Source organism: Canis lupus, chromosome 20 (assembly GCF_011100685.1).
Source record: "Canis lupus familiaris isolate Mischka breed German Shepherd chromosome 20, alternate assembly UU_Cfam_GSD_1.0, whole genome shotgun sequence".
NCBI lineage: Eukaryota > Metazoa > Chordata > Mammalia > Carnivora > Canidae > Canis > Canis lupus.
This window is the reverse complement of record NC_049241.1, coordinates 9,257,522-9,276,965: the sequence shown is the minus strand read 5'-3', so window position 1 is coordinate 9,276,965 and position 19,444 is coordinate 9,257,522. Positions and strand designations below refer to the sequence as shown.

Genomic DNA, 19,444 nt, shown 5'->3' with positions numbered 1-19,444 from the left:
CAGACAAAATGAATAATCCTTGGTGTCAGAAGTCAAGATGGTGGTCATCTGTGAGAATGAAGGTGGGAATGACTGGAGTTAGGGAGCACAGGGGCTTTTGGGATGCTGGTTCTGATCTAAAAGATAGTCACAAAGGTATTTTCTGTTTGTGAAATTTCCTATGATAAGTCACCAAACAATACAAATTGTATACTTTTCTGTTTGTATATTATGTTTCAGTTTTTTAAAAAATCAGGCAATTCTATATATGCTAATAATTCAAAGAACTCCAAAATACGTGTGGTTAAATAAAAAGGACAAACCATTAAATAAATAGTTTGGGGGATTCCTGGGTGGCACAGCGGTTTGGCGCCTGCCTTTGGCCCAGGGCGCGATCCTGGAGACCCGGGATCGAATCCCACATCGGGCTCCCGGTGCATGGAGCCTGCTTCTCCCTCTGCCTGTGTCTCTGCCTCTCTCTCTCTCTGTGACTATCATAAATAAATAAAAATTTAAAAAAAAGAATCTTTAAAAATAAATAAATAAATAAATAAATAGTTTGTATATAATACTAATTTTTTTTTTTTTTAAGATTTATTTATGAGAGACACAGAGAGAGAAGCAGAGACACAGGCAGAGGGAGAAGCAGGTTCCATGCAGGGAGCCCGATGTGGGATCTGATCACGGGACTCCAGGATCATACCCTGGGCTGAAGGCAGGTGCCAAACCACTGAGCCACTCAGGGATCCCCTATAATACTAAATTTTTACCAAACAACAATCCCAGACATATGTTTGTGTATAATTAACAATCATAATGATAACACTTACTAAATGCTAACTATTTGCTAAAGTATGGTGCTATGCACTTTTCATTTATTCCTTTCAAAAATACTATGCAATCCATAGTATTATAACACTTATTTTATGGATGAGAAAACTGAGAGAAGTAACTTGCCCGAAATCCCTGGTCATAAAGCTGCAAAACTGGGATTATAACCCATGCTCTCTAGATCAACTCTTCATTCCATACTATCTCTGGAAAGATATTCAAAAGAAACCAGCAGCAGTGGTTGCTTCTGAGAAAGGAATAGTGGCTGACAGACCAGCTGGGAGAAAGGCTTATCAGAGTATATTCTAGGTACCTTTGAAGGAAAATATTTACATGTCTCAACTATTATCAAAATTGTATTCATTAAATTTTTTTTCTATGATTTATAATCCCTGAGCTATACAAAACTGCTTTAACCAGAAAACAAGCAGAAATCATTGCTTTATTAGCTTACCTGACTTAGGGTGCAAAGCATCACACTGGGCATTGTACATGTGTACAAATTCTTGATGCCTTTTAATGAGCTGTTGTTTATTTCCTTGAATAGATAATCCATGCTCTTTTAGCTTTTTCTTTAAATCACGATCCGAGAGCAAGTTATATACGGTTTTGGGCAGAGGCTTCCTTTTGTGAATAGAACTAAAAAAGGGAAAGAAAGAGATCACTTAGGGTTACTGTGAATTAGCAAATGCTCCTCACATAAAACAGTTAACTTGCCTTCTGATGGAGTACCAGTATGACTGGGAAGATAGTGGAACCATTAAGATAAAAATGGGAAAGAGAAGAAAAATTAAATTTGCAAATAAAGTTGACGGTGCTGGACATATCATTCTAAGGTACCCACAGCACATTCAGATACCGGGGTGTAGGTGGCAGCCAACCTTAGAGAAACACAGGCCTCAAAAAGAGTTCAGGCCTAAAGATGCAGGCCCAAGATGCCCATGGAAGGCTTGTGCACTGGAATGCCTGGGTGGCTCAGTGGTTGAGCATCTGCCTTTAGCTCAGGTCATGATCCTGGGATCCTGGGATCGAGTCCCACATCGGGCTCCCTGCAGGAAGCCTTCTTCTCCCTCTGCCTATGTTGCTGCCTCTCTGTGTCTTCCAAGAATAAATAAAATCTTAAAAAAAAAAAAAAAAAAAAAAAAAAAAGGAAGGCTTGTGCACTAAATGCTATGAAAACCTCACTTTAGAAACACACTTACATAGACATCCTCAATTCTCCAGTGTTTTAAAGCATGTTTGTCCTAAAACACATCCATGGTTTCCATGTAAAATCTCTGCAAAAAACAGTTACCTCGGAAAATCAGAGTACAAACACTACTGAAATTAAGACTACGGATTTAAGAATATAGCTACTTTAGAAAAAGTGCTGGTCCATAGGCAAAACTGTCCCCTCAAAGTGGAGGTAATCATTGTGCAAAAGCTCTAGATTAAATAAAAGATATGTTGGGATGGTTAGCTTTACCAAATTTATTACTGCCAATGAAAAAAGAGTTCTGGGGCAGCCCCGGTGGCGCAGTGGTTTAGCGCCGCCTGCAGCCCAGGGCGTGATCCTGGAGACCCGGGATCGAGTCCCACGTCAGGCTCTCTGTGTGGTGCCTGCTTCTCCCTCTGCCTGTGTCTCTGCCTCACTCTCTCTCTCTCTCTCTGTCTCTATGAATAAATAAAATAAAAATCTTAAAAAAAAAAAAGAGTTCTGAAAGTTGACAGGCAGATAATATTCTTATGGCATCATCTTCAAAGAACATGATTGTGAATAATAGCAAAAAATATAAATGGGTTTTATTCTCTTCAACTTCAATTAATTATATTAAATATATAAGGATTTTAAGTGTAATAGCAAAACCACCACCTGGCTCTTCATTCTACTTATATAATTAATATGCTGACAAGCACAAACTATAATTTAATATAGCAAAGCCCTATTAAATTATTTTCTTCTGCTCCCTCAAAAAAGCAGTTAATAAACATTACAAAATGGAATAGAAGTCAAACTACCTAAGGGTATCAATGACTCGAGATAATTTTATAAACAGGGACTCCTTAGTGAGCTTTAATCTACTTAATCTTATAAACTGGCTGAGTACATTACTTGGCACAACACCATGGCAATTAAGTGCTTAATAAATATGCATTCAAAGTAGCTATTACAATTCCAATAATTTCAAAATTAAAATACCAAAGTTTCCAGTAAAATTAATAAATACTTGAAAGTAAATGGTTTATCCAAAAAAAAAAAAAAAAAAGTCCAAGATTTTACAGAGGACTTGCATATAACTAGTTCGCCTTCAAGGCCATGCTACACAAACTATAGTGGATCTTGGAACCACCAGGAGAGTTTATTAAATTGCAGATTCTTGGTCATGTCTCCACATCACCTACGTAGCAAAGATTAAGTTCTAAATTAGAGACCTAAAATCTATGTTAACAAGCCTCCATAGGGTAAATCTGACATAAATTGCACAAAGGTTATACTGAGAGATAATACAGTTGAATATACATAGACTGAAAACAACCAAACATTTTTCTACTAACCAACAGTACCATTCCTTGGCTAAATTATTTCTATTATGCTCTATCAATAACACCCAAAAGCCAGAGATAACTATTTAACTATAGAAAGACCTGCAAACCCTCAAAAGATTACATTTCTGAAAATTGCCTGGTGGGCTCCACAAGACAGGTAAAATTACAGCTAAATAAAGTCACAGTGGGTAGCAAGAGCTGAAACGTTTTATAGGAGTTTATACAAGCACACTGTGAAGGACAGTTCATTAAGTCTGTATCTAAAACATTTATTTCTATCAAAGATAGACAATTAAACTTATGACTGAAATTCAAATGAGAAACTGTTTGTTCACTGACATTTACGATGAAAAGCACTAGCAGAAATGAACAATTTCTGTCCAGAATTTTAAAACATGAGCTTGATAGATGATTCCCCAAACATGAAAATAACACTGATCCTTCTTCCATGATTTAGTGAAAGTGAGTAATGCATTTAAGAGTCCTCAGAATTGGGCAGCCCCGGTGGCGCAGCGGTTTAGCGTTGCCTGCAGCCTGGGGTGTGATCCTGGAGACCCAGGATCGAGTCCCACGTCAGGCTCCCTGCATGAGGCCTGCTTCTCCCTCTGCCTCTCTCTCTCTTTCTCTCTCTTCCCCCTTCCCACACCGGGTGTCTCTATGAATAAATAGATAAAATCTAAAAAAAAAAAAAAACAGTCCTGCGAATCTGAAGACATCAAAGGGAGGAGTACTCTTTGAATCAACTCTGATATGATTCAACACAGAATGGGTAAAGGGCTGTCACCCACATTGAGGAACTGGCCTGTCAGGGTACTGTGAATAAAATGTTCTAAATGTCACAGTCTCTTTTATGTGACCAGACCCCAAAATCTTCCAAAAATTAGTTTTGCAAGATGTGAATTATGAGGAAAAAAAGACTTGGGGTCAAGGGGTGCCTGGGTGGCTCAGTTGGTTAAGCATCTGCCTTCCGCTCAGGTCACGATCTCAGGGTCCTGGGATTGAGCCTCTGGTGGGCTCCCTACTCAGTGGGGAGTCTGCCTCTCCCTCTCCCCCAACTCATGCGCTTACATACGCACACACTCTCATTGGTGCACTCTCTAATAAATAAATAAAATCTTAAAAAAAAAAAAAGATTTTAAGGTTATATAAATGTAATTACTGGATGAAACAAAATCCAACAATTACCTTCAGTGTTGGACTTCTCAGAGCCTTTAATACACTAACCAGCATAGTGAATCTTTCTCTAAGAGAGAAAGAGTGCTTCTAAATTGCAAGATAGAAAAAATGGCAGGACTACAGTATTCTAAGGAGCAGGAACCTATTGGAACTTGAACTTAATTATGTATGGATGAGTATGTCTTTGGATATACTGACAGAACTAAATATATTAGAAGAAATATGACAGAGCCATCTAGAAAAAGAGCAGTCCAAGCAAGAGTATCAGTGCTGATTTCTTACTATTCAAGGGGAAAATGCTCAGCTTCTATACTTGAAACTCATTCCTCAGGAAGAAACATTTCCTTTTTTTCTCTTTTTTTTTTTTCAAGTAGGGTCTGTGCCCAATGTGGGGTCTGAACTCAGGACCCTGAGATTGAGAGCCATATGCTCTACTGATTGAGCCAGCCAAGTCCCCCAGGACGAAACATTTCTAAAGAGAAATGCAGGTGACCAGATTATCATGGCTTATGGGAAATAACCCTCAGGATGAAGGACACAGAACAGAAGAGGTGGCAAATAATTTGTAAAGCACAAGAAGTACCTTGCTAAAATAGCTCAATGGTTATTCTTAACTTTCTTACCTTCTGAGGCTTTCCTTCTTCTCGTCACGCGTTAAACAGCTATCTAAGTGCTTATTAATGTGATTTTCTGGAATATTAACCCCACAAACAGGACAATCCACTGTATTTTTTAAAAAGAGAAAAGGAGACTTTGTTATTTACAGAAAGGGCAAAAACAATGTATAACATGTCATCTTTCAGCAATTAATATAAAAAATAGAATCCCAACCTAAACATGCACTTAGAAAAGCCTCGGGGCAAGAGGATTGGGACAGACTGTTTCCTGAGTAATGCCTAAACTGTGGAAAGTCACATAATTAGATCCTGTGCCTACCAGAAGAAATTGCAAAGAAGTTAGGAGATTCGTTTATTAGAAAATGCTTTGGTTAAGTCTTTGCTACCAAGGTGTAACCAACCTATAGCACTGAGCTTAAGTTTTCCCGTCTTAGAGTCATTCTTATTTAGCACTGCAGTAATCATAACATCTTGAAGAAGATACACCTGGCTGGAGACAGGAAGGTATGCAAAACTAAACTGAAGCATCTGTTGGTTTGGGCTCACTACTGTTCAAATCAGCAATGGTTACAGATTTGATAATTTAGCTCTAATTTGTAATTACAAGTGTTGCCATTAGGAAACACAATCATTCTCAAACTGTATGAGGAAGTTGCAGAGAGTTGTGGAAGAACCTTGCGGCCCAGAAGCTACCGTGATGATAAAGGCAGAGATGAGGTTGGAAGTCAGGTCTTCCATCTCTACTTCAATGGAATAAGGCCAATTTTATCTATTTTATGTGTTATGGTTCATGCTAAGATTACATTTGAAAAAAAAAAAAAAAGGTCTTTTATGGGAAAAAAAGTCAACTATCAAACTAAAACCACTACAACAAGAACTGTCCATTAATTGACGGACTGACAAAAGATACGGTATAAAATGCAAGAGTCACATAATCTTAAAAAGTTTAACCCTTGAGAAACAAACTAGGGGTGGTAGAAGGGGAGGAGGGCGGGGGGTGGGAGTGAATGGGTGACGGGCACTGGGGGTTATTCTCTATGTTAGTAAATTGAACACCAATAAAAAATAAATTAAAAAAAAAAAAAGTTTAACCCTTGAGTGCTAATATGGTTAACTTCAACCTAAGTTTAATAATTACTAATGGGGGGGGGGGGGCACCTGGGTGGCTCAGTCAGTTGAGGATCTGCTTTTAGCCCAGGTCATGATCTCAGGGTCTTGGGATCGAGCCCCACATCATAGTCAGGCTCCCTGCTCAGAGGGGAGGGGAGTCTGCTTCTCTGTCTCCCTCTGCCCCTCCCCACCATTTTTTTCCCCTCCCCACCATTTGCACTCTCTCACATGCTGTCTCTCTCCGCTCTCTCAGATAAATAAAATCTTTTTAAAAAACTAAAATAAGTAACCACTAATTGCCCTGTACTATGTGTGATGTGGATGTATCAAAGATGTCTAAGACATAGTTTCTGCCTAAAAGGTACTCTGAGGCAACAGAAGACATGGAAACAATTGGTTAAACAAGCTGACCTATTCATCAAAAAAGCAAACTATACACAAAATAGTGCAGAAAACAAGTGCTATAACACTTAAATGATGTGAAATATCAATATTGTCTAACATAACCAAAGGATGGTTAGGATCTGGGTAGAGTCTAGAATGGTAAAAGAATGATAAAACAGAAGTCAGCATACCTTTTTAAGAGAGAGAGAGAGTACAAGGAAGCATGAGTGGGGGTGGAGGGTAGAGGGAGTGCACGTGAGAGAGGCTCCCTGCTGAGCACAGAGCCCTGAACCAGGGCTCAATCTCACAACTCTGATATCATGATCTGAGCCGAAATCAAGAGCTGGAAGCTTAACCCACTGAACCACCAGGTACCCCAGCAAACCTTTCTAGTAAAGGGCCGGGTAGCAGAGATTTTAGGCTCTGCAAGCCAGATAGTCTCTGTTGCAACTAGTAACCACCATGGAGGATGAAAGCATTCATTAACAATATGTAAACAAATGGATGTGGCTATTTTCCAGTGAATCTTTACTTATAAGATTAGGTGTCAAGCCAAATTTGGCCTGCAGCTTGTAATTTTTCCAATCTCTGGGTATATTCAAGGAATAATGGAAGATCAGTTTGGTTAGTGCAAAGGATTTTTGAGAGGGAGAGGTAAGAAATAAGGTCAGAGTGCGTAGGGGTCAAATTGTCTCTAGCAATAAATGCCAGTCAGAATAGCTTAGAAGTGTTCAAAGAAGGGTAGAAAAAGATAAAAGGAGCTTGTTAAGATTAAACTGGAAATGATATGAAAGATGTGGGGGGAAATTAAAAGCTGAAAAATAGAAAGCTACTGCCATAAAATATGAGCTAATTAAAACTGCCTCATTTTTCCAGCAATCAGCCTAAATTCCTATTCTATGAGAAAGAAAGAATACAAAAATACCTTGCAGCACTGCCTACATCAATTTCTGAGACTGTTATGATGTGAAATTTGGATTGTCTTTTTCCATGCCTTCCCCCTCAAGCTGCTTATTTATTCTCAGGTCATATGGGATGAAAATATTTCCATTAAGTAAGAAAATACATATATGAAAATAATTTCCTACCTCTGGTAACCTGTTTCAAAGTTGATGTAGAAGGTGTCTCAGGAACATGAGCATCTAAGGAACGCGGAGCTGTCTTTTCTATAGAAGGTGTCTCTTTGGTCTTTGAAGAAGTGCTCACTTCTTTCTGAAGGATCAATTTTTTTTCGTTCTCTTTTATCAACAACTCTGACGTGGAACCACTCATTTCTCTGATCAAGAAATTCTCCATTAACCTGCTTCCTTGCTTTAAAGAATGTCTGAAGGCTACAGGAGTGTTTACTTTGGCAGCAAGGTTCTTTGAAGAGGAGGAAGCAGGAGATATGGGTGGTGACTCTAAGGCAAACTGCAACAGATGATTCCTTGAAGCACAAAAAAACACAACGGATAACTAAGATGTCAAATTATATACAATAAGTTAACTGACATAAGCTGTTTTCCCCTTTAACACTTGTTTCTGTGAAATACAGAACACTCCATAATGAACTTAACTCCATAATGACAACCAAATCAGTATTTCTTCAAAACAATAAATCTAACTTAAAAAGCAGTTAATCTTTTATTTTATTTTTTAAAAGATTATTTATTTATTTATTCATAAGAGACACAGAGAGAAGGCAGAGACATAGGCAGAGGGAGAAGCAGGTTCCTCGCAGAGAGTTGGATGTGGGACTCGATCCCCAGACCCTGAGCCCACGGCAGGCAGACACTCAACCACTGAGCCACCCAGGGTGTCCCAGTAGTTAATCTTTTATAAAGGAAAATGAGGATACTTCAGAATCTGGCCATGGAGAATACCTGATATGAGATTTGCTCTACAACCATACGTAACTTTAAAATCTGAACAAAATATACAAAACAAAAGTTTATAGCATGGACTATGATCAATACAAGGCTGTGGTCAGTGAAAGAGAAGAGAAACATGAGGTGATCCAACATTCCCCTAAGAATTTTCCCTGGAAGTGTCTTCTCAAAGTATCGAAAAGAAGTCCAAATAGAGACCAGAGAGAACAGAGATCAGAGTTCTGGGCAAAGATGGCTAGGATTGAAGGGACAGAGTGCTGGACAGGCGGTACCCACAGTAAAAGATCCCCAAAAATCTGCATAGAAATTCTCACCCATTCCTGATCATCTCTAGGGCTGCAAAAGCCTAAGATGAAAGCACAAGAGAACCTCATAAGAGTCTTGCACATGCTGGGAAGCTGAGATTCCCAAGGTCAGTGCTGAAAAGTGTGAGTTTGAGCCCCACCAAATTGGAGAGATCTTGGTAAAGACCCTAAACATTCAGTTGAAACCCCACCAAGGCTACACCTTAGGAAAAAGGACCATGCTCTGGAAATACAAAATGTAAAAAGACTAAGCCCAACAAAAAACTAAACAAGGCCCTGACAGAATAAGAGTGAAGAGCTAGTGGGGTGCCTGGTGGCTCAGTCAGTCAAATATCTGACTCTTGATTTTAGCTCAGGTCTTGATCTCAGGGTTGTGAGTTGGGCTCCACACTGGGCATGGAGCCTACTTAAAAAAAAAAAAAAAAAAGGCAAAAAATTGGTAATTTAGCCACCTGTCAGAACAGAATCCAATATCTTTCAAAGTAAGATAATTCACAGCCTCTACAAAATTTCATCAAAACACATTTAAAGGGCAGCAGAGGTGGCTTAGTGGTTTAGCGCTGCCTTCAGCCCAGGGTGTGATCCTGGAGACCTGGGATCAAGTCCCATGTCAGGCTCCCTGCATGGGGGTCTGCTTCCCCCTCTGCCTGTGTCTATGCCTCTTTCTCTCTCTCTCAGGAGTAAATAAGTAAAATCATAAAAAAAAAACACACACACATTTAAAAATGATGAGACATGCAAAGAAGCAAGAAATTAGCCACTAATCAAAAAATAAAATAGTCAATGGAAAGAGATTCAGAGGTGATCCAAAGAGAAGTATTAGAAGGACTTCAAGATAGCTATGATGAATATTAAAGAAGATTTTAAAAAATTAATAAATAAAAAAAGTGTTATTAGAGGGAATTAAAATCTATCCCAAAAAGGATAAAACAAAGAAAATAAAACCTAGGCATGTATTACTAACCAAACACTAAAAAATAAAAGAGAAAAATCTTGTACACAACCAGAAAAAAAAAAAAAAAAAAAAAAAAAGACATGTTACCTCTAAGGCACAGTTTCTCAACCTTGGCACTACTAACACTTTGAATCAGGTAATTTTTTGCTGTGAAAAATTGTTCTGTGCATTGTAGGAATACACCACCCTGGGTTGAGACAACCACAACATATCCAGACATTACCAAATGTCCTCTGGGGAAGGAGTAAAGGGAAGGTAAAATCACTTTCAGTTGAGAACTATTGCTCTAAAAAGAAAAACATTACTGACTTCTCAACAACAACAACAACAAAAATAAAAAAATAAAAAGATAATAGAATGATATCATGGTATCTTTAAAGTACAGAAAGAAAGCAAAACTAGCAAGAGTTCTATTTCCACTGAAAATAGTGTTCAAAAGTAAAAGCAAGGGGTGCCTATGTGACTCAGTGGTTAAACGTCTGCCTTTGGCTCAGACGGTCCTGGGGCCTGGGATCCAGTGCTACATCGGGATCCCTGCAGGGAGCCTGCTTCTTCCTCTTCCTATGTCTCTGCCTCTCTCTCTGTATCCCTCATGAATAAATAAATAAAATCCTTAAAAAAAAAGTGAAAGCAAAATACATTCTCAAACTAAGAAACGTTAAGAGAATTCCTCACTGGCAGACAAGAAATACTACAAGAAATGTTGTTCAGCTTAAGGTAAATGATTCTAGAGGGAAGCACAAAAAAAGTCAGCAAGAATCAACAGCTCCAGAAAAGGTAAATATGTGGGTAAAAACAAAACTACTCTTTTCAACAACATTAACAATGACCTGTGGGTTTTATACCATACATGAAGTAAAATATATACAAAACATGGCAAAAAAAAAGGGGGGGGGAGTTTAAATAATGTAAAAACATTATAAAGTTCTTGCATTGTACAGGACATGATAAAGTACTAATTTATGGTACACTATTACTAGGATGCATTTTGTCAATTTTTCAGTAAGAGGTATAATGTAAAAACTAACAAAGGAAATAATAAAAATACTCTTAATATCAAAAAGAATGGGGAGGAATAAAGAAACATTTTTTTTTTAAAGGAACAAATGGAGAAAGAAAACAAAAGCAACATGGTAAACCGATCACCTTTAAATGTAATGGATACATACTCCAAAAGACAAAGATAGTCAGACTGCTTTTAAAAATAAGTTACAGGGATCCCTGGGTGGCGCAGCGGTTTGGCGCCTGCCTTTGGCCCAGGGCGCGATCCTGGAGACCCGGGATCGAATCCCACATCGGGCTCCCGGTGCATGGAGCCTGCTTCTCCCTCTGCCTGTGTCTCTGTGCCTCTCTCTCTCTGTGACTATCATAAATAAATAAAAATTAAAAAAAAAAAAGAAAAAAAAAGAAGTTACAAAAGATACAACTATATACTGTTTGAAAGAAAACACTTTAAATATAATGATCCAGGAAGGTTAAAAATAAGATACAACTATATACTGTTTGAAAGAAAACACTTTAAATATAAAGATCCAGGAAGGTTAAAAATAAGATACAACTATATACTGTTTGAAAGAAAACACTTTAAATATAAAGATCCAGGAAGGTTAAAAATAAAAGGATAGGAAAAGATGCACCATGAAAACACTAATGAAAAGAAAGCTGATGTGGCAACATTAATAACAGACAACATTAAGGCAAAAAGTATTATAAAAGATAAAGAGGGACATCTCATTTTGACAAAATGGTCAATGTAATTCAAAGCCATAAAAATCATAAATTATATTCACTTAATAGTATAGCTTCAAAATATATAAAGCAAAAAGTGACAGAAATAAAAGGAGAAACAGCCCATTCACAATAATGGTCGGTTTAAATAATAGCATGTATAAATCTAATCACACCTTCCTAACTAACAAAACATATAAAAATCAGTAAGAATACAAAAGATCTGAACCAATCCAATTAAATTGATGCAATTAACAAAAAATACCTTTGACAAATGCAGAGCACCCACTGTTTTCAAGTATACCTAGCACATTTATCAGCATAGACTATGTTCTGGGCCATAAAGTAAAACTCAACAAATTTACAAGGAATGAAATTTAAAAAGTCAGCATAACCTTGATAACAAAATCTGACAGGCACATTGTAGGAAAATAAAATTATGATCCAATAATATCTCATATAGACACAAAAATTAAAAAATGAAATATTAACAAATAAAATCTAGAGATAAATTTAAAAAAATATAATGCATCATAACCAAGTGGGATTTATTCCAGGAACACAAAGTTGGTTTGCTATTTGAAAAAAAATCAATGTAATTCACCACATCAGCAAAATAAAGGAAAAAAACTATACAATCATTACAATAAATACCCAAAAGGTATTTGATAAAATTCAATACCCATTCATAATAAAAACACTTTAGAAAACCAGGAATAGAAGGAATTTTTTTTTTTAAGTGTGCTCCATGCTGGGCCCAGAGGTCAATACCTGAGGTCAGGACCTGAACTGAGATCAAGAATCAGATGCTTGGGACGCCTGGGTGGCTCAGCGATTGGGCGCCTGCCTTTGGCTCAGATCGTAATCCCAGAATCCAGGATCCAGTCCTGTATTGGGCTCCCTGGGAGGAGCCTGCTTCTCCCTCTGCCTATGTCTCTGCCTCTCTCAGCCTGTGTCTCTCAGGAATAAATAAATAAAATATTAAAGAAAAAAGAGTCAAATGCTTAACTGACTGATCCACTCAGACCTCCCCAGAAAGAAACTTTCCTAATCTGATAAAAGATCCCTTCAAAAGAACTATGCTAAAACTATAGTCACTAGTAAAACTTTGAAAATCTCTCCATAAAACTGAAAACAAAACAAAGATATCCACTACCACCATTTCTCTTCAAACTGTACTGAAGGTGGGGCACCTGGGTGGCTCAGTGGTGGAGACTCTGCCTTTGACTCAGGTCATGATCCCAGGGTCCTGGGATGGAGTCCCCACATCAGGCTCCCTGCAGGGAGTCTGCTTCTCCCTCTCCCTATGTCTCTGACTCTCTGTGTCTCTCCTGAATAAATAAAAAAATCTTAAAAAAAAAATTGTACTGGAGGTTCTAGCTTTTGTGGTAAGAAAAAAAATATATATACACACACACACACACACACACACATATAATATACACACACACAATAGGAAAGAAAGAAAACTTTTTATTTGCAGGTGACATTATTATATTCAGAAACAAATCAAAGACTCTATAAGCAACTAGAATAAGTGAATTTTTTCAAGATCCATGGATGTAATATCAATTAAGAAAAATTAATGTAATGCCTATATATTAGCAAACAGAAAATGAAATTTTAAAATAAGTATCACTTGAAATATCATAAAAAAATTAAATATCTAAGAATAAATTTAACAAAAATGTGTAAAATTCACATCTTAAAAACTACCAAATTTGCCAAGGGAAATTTTTAAAAGGCCTACTAAATACCCTAGGTACATGGACTAGAAAACTCAACAATGTTAAGATGCCCATTTTCTCCACATTTATTTATAAATTCAATACAATACCAAACAAAGACAACTTTTGGGGGTATGGAAATGGTACATTCATTCTAACATTTATATGGATATCAAAGGCCCCAGAATGAGAGTAGTCTTAAGGGAAATCAAAGCAGAGTACTTGCACTATAGATGTTAAGGACTTAACAGCATAGGTACTGTATTAAAGATACTGTAGTATTAGCTGAAAGAGACTTGAAGAGAATGTGTTCAGAATTAGCTCAACACATGTAGTCACTTGATTTACAACAAAAGGAGTCACTGCAATTTACGAAGTCTTTTTTAATAAATGGTGAAGTAACCGAGTGTCGAGAAAAAAAAATGAATCCTCTTACCCCATATCATACATAAAAGTTAACTTGAATAGGTCCACAAGGGTAAGTGTAAAAGCTAAAACAGTAACAATTTTAGGAAAAAACACAGGAAAAATCTTTACAATCTGAGGTAGGCAAAGATTTCTTAGACAAGATTTTTTTAAAAAGTAGTAATCAAAAAAGAGACAGAGATAAAATGGACTTTGTCAAAATTAAAATGTCTATTCAACAAAAGATACCCTTTAGAAAATGAAACGGCAAGCCAGAGACAGGAAAGAAAAAAATATATGTATATTTGATCAAAATACATAAATAACTATAAATCACTAAGAAGAAAAAAAAAAACCATTTCTAAAAATTGGGTGGAAATGCAACAGATAAAAAAAAAAAAAAAAAAAAAAAGGAAATGCAACAGATACTTCACCAAAGATAAAAGAAGAGTCAATAAGCACATGAAGAAGTACACTAATCATCAGAAAGTGCAAATTAGAATCACAAAGAGTTACCCTTTCACACCCAATAAAATGCTTACAACTAAAAGGATTAAGGTTACCAAAAACTAACCAGGATGTAGAACTGAAATTCTCATACACTACCAGTGGGGATGGTCCAACCCAACTGGAAAAACTGCCAATTTCTTATGAAGTTCAATATGCATCTAGCATATAAGCCAGCAATTCCACTCACAGACACGTACCCAAAAGAAAACAGATGCCTGCGCAAAGACTGCACACAAATGTTCATGGCAGCTCTTATAACACTAGCCACAAACTGGAAATAATCCAAATTCATCAACAGATGAATAGATAAGCAAATTTCTGTATGTTCATACAACAGACACTACTCAGCAAAAAAGAATGCATACTGATATAAGCAACAACAGACAAAAACAGAGTATGTGAAGCGAAAGAATAAATGTATACAGTATGACTCCATTTAAATGCACCATAAAGACAATTGTGATTAAAGAAACCTGAAGGTGACTGTCTATGGAAGTGGGGGAGGGACTGACTAGAAGTAAGAATAAGGCAGTGATGGGGATGGACATGTTCTGTATCCTGACTAGTGGTAATTACAAAGATGTATGCATTACCCAAAATCTATTGACCAAATTCAAATTTACTGTATGAATCTCACTACATATAAATTTCACCACAGTTAAAAGAAAGCAAGAAATAGTAAAAAATAAAAACAGTAATTTCAAAAATCTCACTGACATACTAACCAGGAAGGCTAAATTTATTATGACTGGATGAGAATATGGAGAAAATGGGACTCTCATACTTTACTGGTAGAAGTGTACTGATTTTAATAACTTAAAAACTAGGGACACCTGGATGGCTTAGAGGTTAAGCGCCTGCCTTCTTCGGCCCAGGGTGTGATACCGGGGTCCTGGGATGGAGTCCCACCATCAGGTTCCCTGCATAGAGCCTGCCTCTCTGTGTCTCTCATGAATAAATAAAATCTTTAAAAATAATAATAAAAACTAGCTTTAAAGATACCAACAAATAAATGAATACCTACTTTCTTCTGCTCTAGCAATTACACTTGTAGAAATATGCCAAAAGAAATATATGCCAAAAGACATATACAATAATATTCAAAGCAGCAGTCTTTAGAATAGACAAAAATCAAAAAAATTTAAAAAAAGAATAGACAAAAATGAGAAATAATCTGAATGTCTATCAATGAGAAAATGGGGAAAAAATTATTCATATATTATCACATGAAATCAAAAGACTCCTAGAAAAAAATCAAATATTTACCACAATAAGAGGTATTATTTGATTGAATTTCCCTTTCTCTATTGGCCTAAAGTCTGCTCTTTTAATACTCTATTAACTCTCACTACCTAGGGGTTAGTTACTTCACTGAGGAGAATGGTATAAAAAGAAAAAAGAAGTAGCTACTTTATTCTGCCTCACAGTATTACAAAATCCACAAAAATTCCATTTACTTACTTATCTATTTATTTTCAACATATCATGCTTCATTATCACATTTAATTGCCAGTTATATTCTGAATGCTTTGATTCTTTTAGATATGTTCTGAGACTAACAGGCATACCTAATATTTTAAATATCAACATTAAATATTTTAAATGAATAATCAGGCTTGAGGGAGGGTAAGGACATATGTACAAGAATCAAGACTGTCCATGAATTGAAAAATGTTTAAGTTAGGTGATGTGTGTGTGAGCATTCATCATGCTATTTTCTCTATTTTTGCATATGTGTGAACTTTTCCACAATAAAAAGTTTGAAAATAAATAAAAGCTACAGTGGGAAGAAGGTTGAAAGAAAAACCTGAGGATCTTCATGTCTGAGAGGAAACAGAAATAATGCAGATATATAGAACCACAATCATTCTCTTTTCCTGTCAGGATCTTAATTTGGTACAAAGAAGGTTTGAAGAAAAGCTTTCACTTCATTATGACGAACTAAAACAAATGCTATTCAACTAATGGATGAAACTGTCACTGATAAACCACTTCCATGCTACCACAAAAGAATATCTTTTCAAGTAAGTGTCTACCCTGGAGATAACTCTTTCTCCTTTTATTCATAATTCAGATGAATTTAATTATATTAATTTACTCTCACTTCAATACAGGCACATCTGAAAAACATCACAGGTTCAGTTGCCGACCAGTGAAATAAAGCAAATATCACAATAAAGCAAGTCAAATTAATTTGTTTAGTTCCCAGTGCATATAAAAGTTCTGTTTACAGTCTATTAAAGTCTAACAAATGTGCAATAGCATTATGTCTAAAAAAACCTGCATAATTATAAAATATTTTATTATTTAAAAATGTTAACCATCATCTGAGCTTACAATGAGTGATGATGTTTTTGCTGTTGAGGGTATTGCCTCAGTGCTGGCTGCTGACTGGTCACAGTGGTAGTTGCTGAAGGCTGGGATGGGTGCAGCAGTTTCTTAAAAGAAGACAGTAGTGAAGTTTGTCACATAGCCTGATTCTTCTTTCATGAATGATTTCTTTTTTTTTTTTTTTTTTTTAAGATTTTATTTATTTATTCATGATAGAGAGAGAGGCAGAGACACAGGCAGAGGGAGAAGCAGGCTCCATGCACCGGGAGCCCGACGTGGGACTCGATCCCGGGTCTCCAGGATCGCGCCCTGGGCCAAAGGCAGGCGCCAAACCGCTGCGCCACCCAGGGATCCCTTTTTTTCATTTTTTTTTCATGAATGATTTCTACGGCATCCGATGCTAATAGCATATTGCCCACAAATGCTCTTTCAAAACTGGAGTCCGGCCTCTTAAACTCTTCCACTGCTTTATCAACTAAGTTTATGTCATATTCTGTATCTTTTGTTGGCATTTCAAGTCTTCACAGCATCTTCACCAGGAGATCTCACAAAGTCACTTTCTTTGTTCATGGATTAGAAGCAACTCCTCATCCATTCAAGTTTGATCATGAGATTGCTGCAACTCAGCCACATACATCTTCATGCTCCACTTCTGATCTAGTTCTCCTATTTCCACCACGTCTGTAGTTACTTACTTCCCTCCCCTCAAAGTCAGCTATCCATCCTCAAAGTCTCCCAAACTAATGGCATCTAAAATGGTGAATCCTTTCCAGAAGGTTTTCAAATGACTTTACCCAGATCCACCAGAGAAATCACTATCTACAGGCTTATAAAAACATATTTCTTAAATACTAAGACTTGAAAATTGAAATCACTCCTTTGATCCATAGGCTAGAGAATGGATGTTGAGTTAGCAGACATGAAAACAACATTAATCTCATACAGCTCCACTGAAGCTCTTGGGTGACCAGGTGCATTGGCAATGAGCAATAACATTTTGAAAGAATCTTTTTTCCTGAACAACAGGTCTCAACAATGGGCTTTAAATATCCAGTAAACCATGTTGTAGGGATCCCTGGGTGGCGCAGCAGTTTGGCGCCTGCCTTTAGCCCAGGGCATGATCCTGGAGACCCGGGATCGAATCCCACATCGGGCTCCTGGTGCATGGAGCCTGCTTCTCCCTCTGCCTGTGTCTCTGCCTCTCTCTCTCTCTGTGACTATCATAAATAAATAAAAATTTAAAAAAATAAAAATAAAAATAAACCATGTTGTAAAAAGATGTGCTGTTTACAGCACACAAAATGGCTTTGTTGTGCCATTTATAGAGCACAGGCAGAGGAGATTTAGCATAATTCCTAAGGGTCCTGGAATTATCTGCATGCTAAATGAGCACTGGCTTCAACTTCAAGTCACCAGCTACATTAGTCCCTAACAAGACAGTCAGCCCATCCTTTGAAGCCAGGCATTGCTCTCTCTCTCTCTAGTTATGAAAGTCCTAGATGGCATCTTCTTCCAATAAAAAAGCTGTTTCGTCTACACTCAAAATCTGTTGTGTAGTGTAACCACCCACCTTCATTAATGATCTCAACTAGATCTCCTGGATGACTTGTTGTAGCTTCTGTATCAGCATTGTTGATTCACCTTGCTCTTTCATGTTTGAGAAACAGCTTCTTGCCTTAAGCCTAATGAACCACCGCTGCTAGCGGTCAGACCTCTCTTTTGCAGCTTGCTCACCTCTCTTAGCCCTCACAGAATTGAAGAGAATTAGGGCCTTGCTCTCCATTAGGCTTTGGCTTAAAGGAATGTTGTGGCTGGTTTGATCTCTATCCAGATCACTAAAACTTTCTCCATATCAGCAAGGAGTCTGTTTGCTTTCTCATAATTCGCATGTTCACTGGAGTAGCACTTTTAATTTCCTTCAAAAACTTGGCTGTTTGGGGCAAGAGGCCTAACTTTCAGCCTCTCTCAACTTTCAACACGCCTTCCTTACTACGTTGAATCATTTATTTTTTATTTAAAGGGAGATATGTGACTCTTCCTCTCACTGGAACATTGCAGGGTTATTAACTGGTTTAATTTAAATACTGTTGTGTCTCAGGGAATAGGGAGATCAGAGGGAAAGAAATGGACAGAGAAATCGCCAGTGATTGGAACAGTCAGCACACACATATTTGTCAATTAAGTTTGTAGTCATAGATGGCTGCGGTTTGTGGAGCCCCAAGAACAATTACAATAGGAACATTCAATATCATTAACCACAGATCACCACAACAAATAATCATGAAGAAGTTGGAAATATTTCAAGAATTGCCAAAATGTGACACAGAGACACAAAGTGAGCAAATGCTGTTGGGAAAATGATACTGATAGACTTGGCTCAATGCAGGCTGGCCAAAAACTTTCAATTTGTCAAAAAATGAAGTATCTCTGAAATGCAGCAAAGTACAACAAAACAACATATGATTGTACATGCTGATTAAAAAAAAAGGGACACCTGGGTGGCTCAGTGGTTGAGCATCTGCCCGCGTCCTGGGATCAAGTCTCACATCACGCTCCCTGTGAGGAGCCTGCTTCTCCCTCTGCCTATGTCTCTGCCTCTCTCTCCGTGTCTCTTAAAAAAAAGAAATCTTAAAAAAAAAAAAAAAAAAGTGGTAGACAGGGGCACCTGGGTAACTCAGTGGGTTAAAGCATCTGTCTTCAGCTCAAGTCATGATGCCAGGGTTCTGGGATCAAGCCCTAGGCCAGGCCCCCCTGCTCAAGGGGAAGTCTGCTCCTCCCTCTCCCTTTGCCTGCTGCTCCCCCTGTTTATGCTCTCTCATACTCTCTGTTAAACAAAATCTTAAAAAAAAAAAAAAAAAGTAGCAGACAGTTGCACTTTTGCAATGATAAAATTATGCCCCATGCCAAAACCAAAAGCATTAACTTCATGTGCCCACTACTTTCAGGGTACTTCCGGCAGTGGAAATATAACAACAAAATAGTCTCTTGTGCT

The 19,444-nt window shown here is 37.4% G+C and overlaps 1 protein-coding gene across 5 annotated transcripts in view; it reads right to left on the bottom strand.

Annotated features, from left to right (window-relative positions):
- The window catches only part of RAD18 (RAD18 E3 ubiquitin protein ligase), a 107,318-nt gene that overhangs the window by 62,702 nt on the left and 25,172 nt on the right, over positions 1-19,444 (bottom strand). For all 5 annotated transcript variants that reach the window (XM_038565773.1, XM_038565774.1, XM_038565778.1 and 2 more), the window contains 3 exons: positions 7,712-8,049; positions 5,136-5,235; positions 1,265-1,449 (listed from right to left, as the gene is read on the bottom strand). In XM_038565773.1, the coding sequence (XP_038421701.1) occupies positions 1,265-1,449; positions 5,136-5,235; positions 7,712-8,049 (623 nt within the window). The remainder of the gene's footprint in view (positions 1-1,264; positions 1,450-5,135; positions 5,236-7,711; positions 8,050-19,444) is intronic.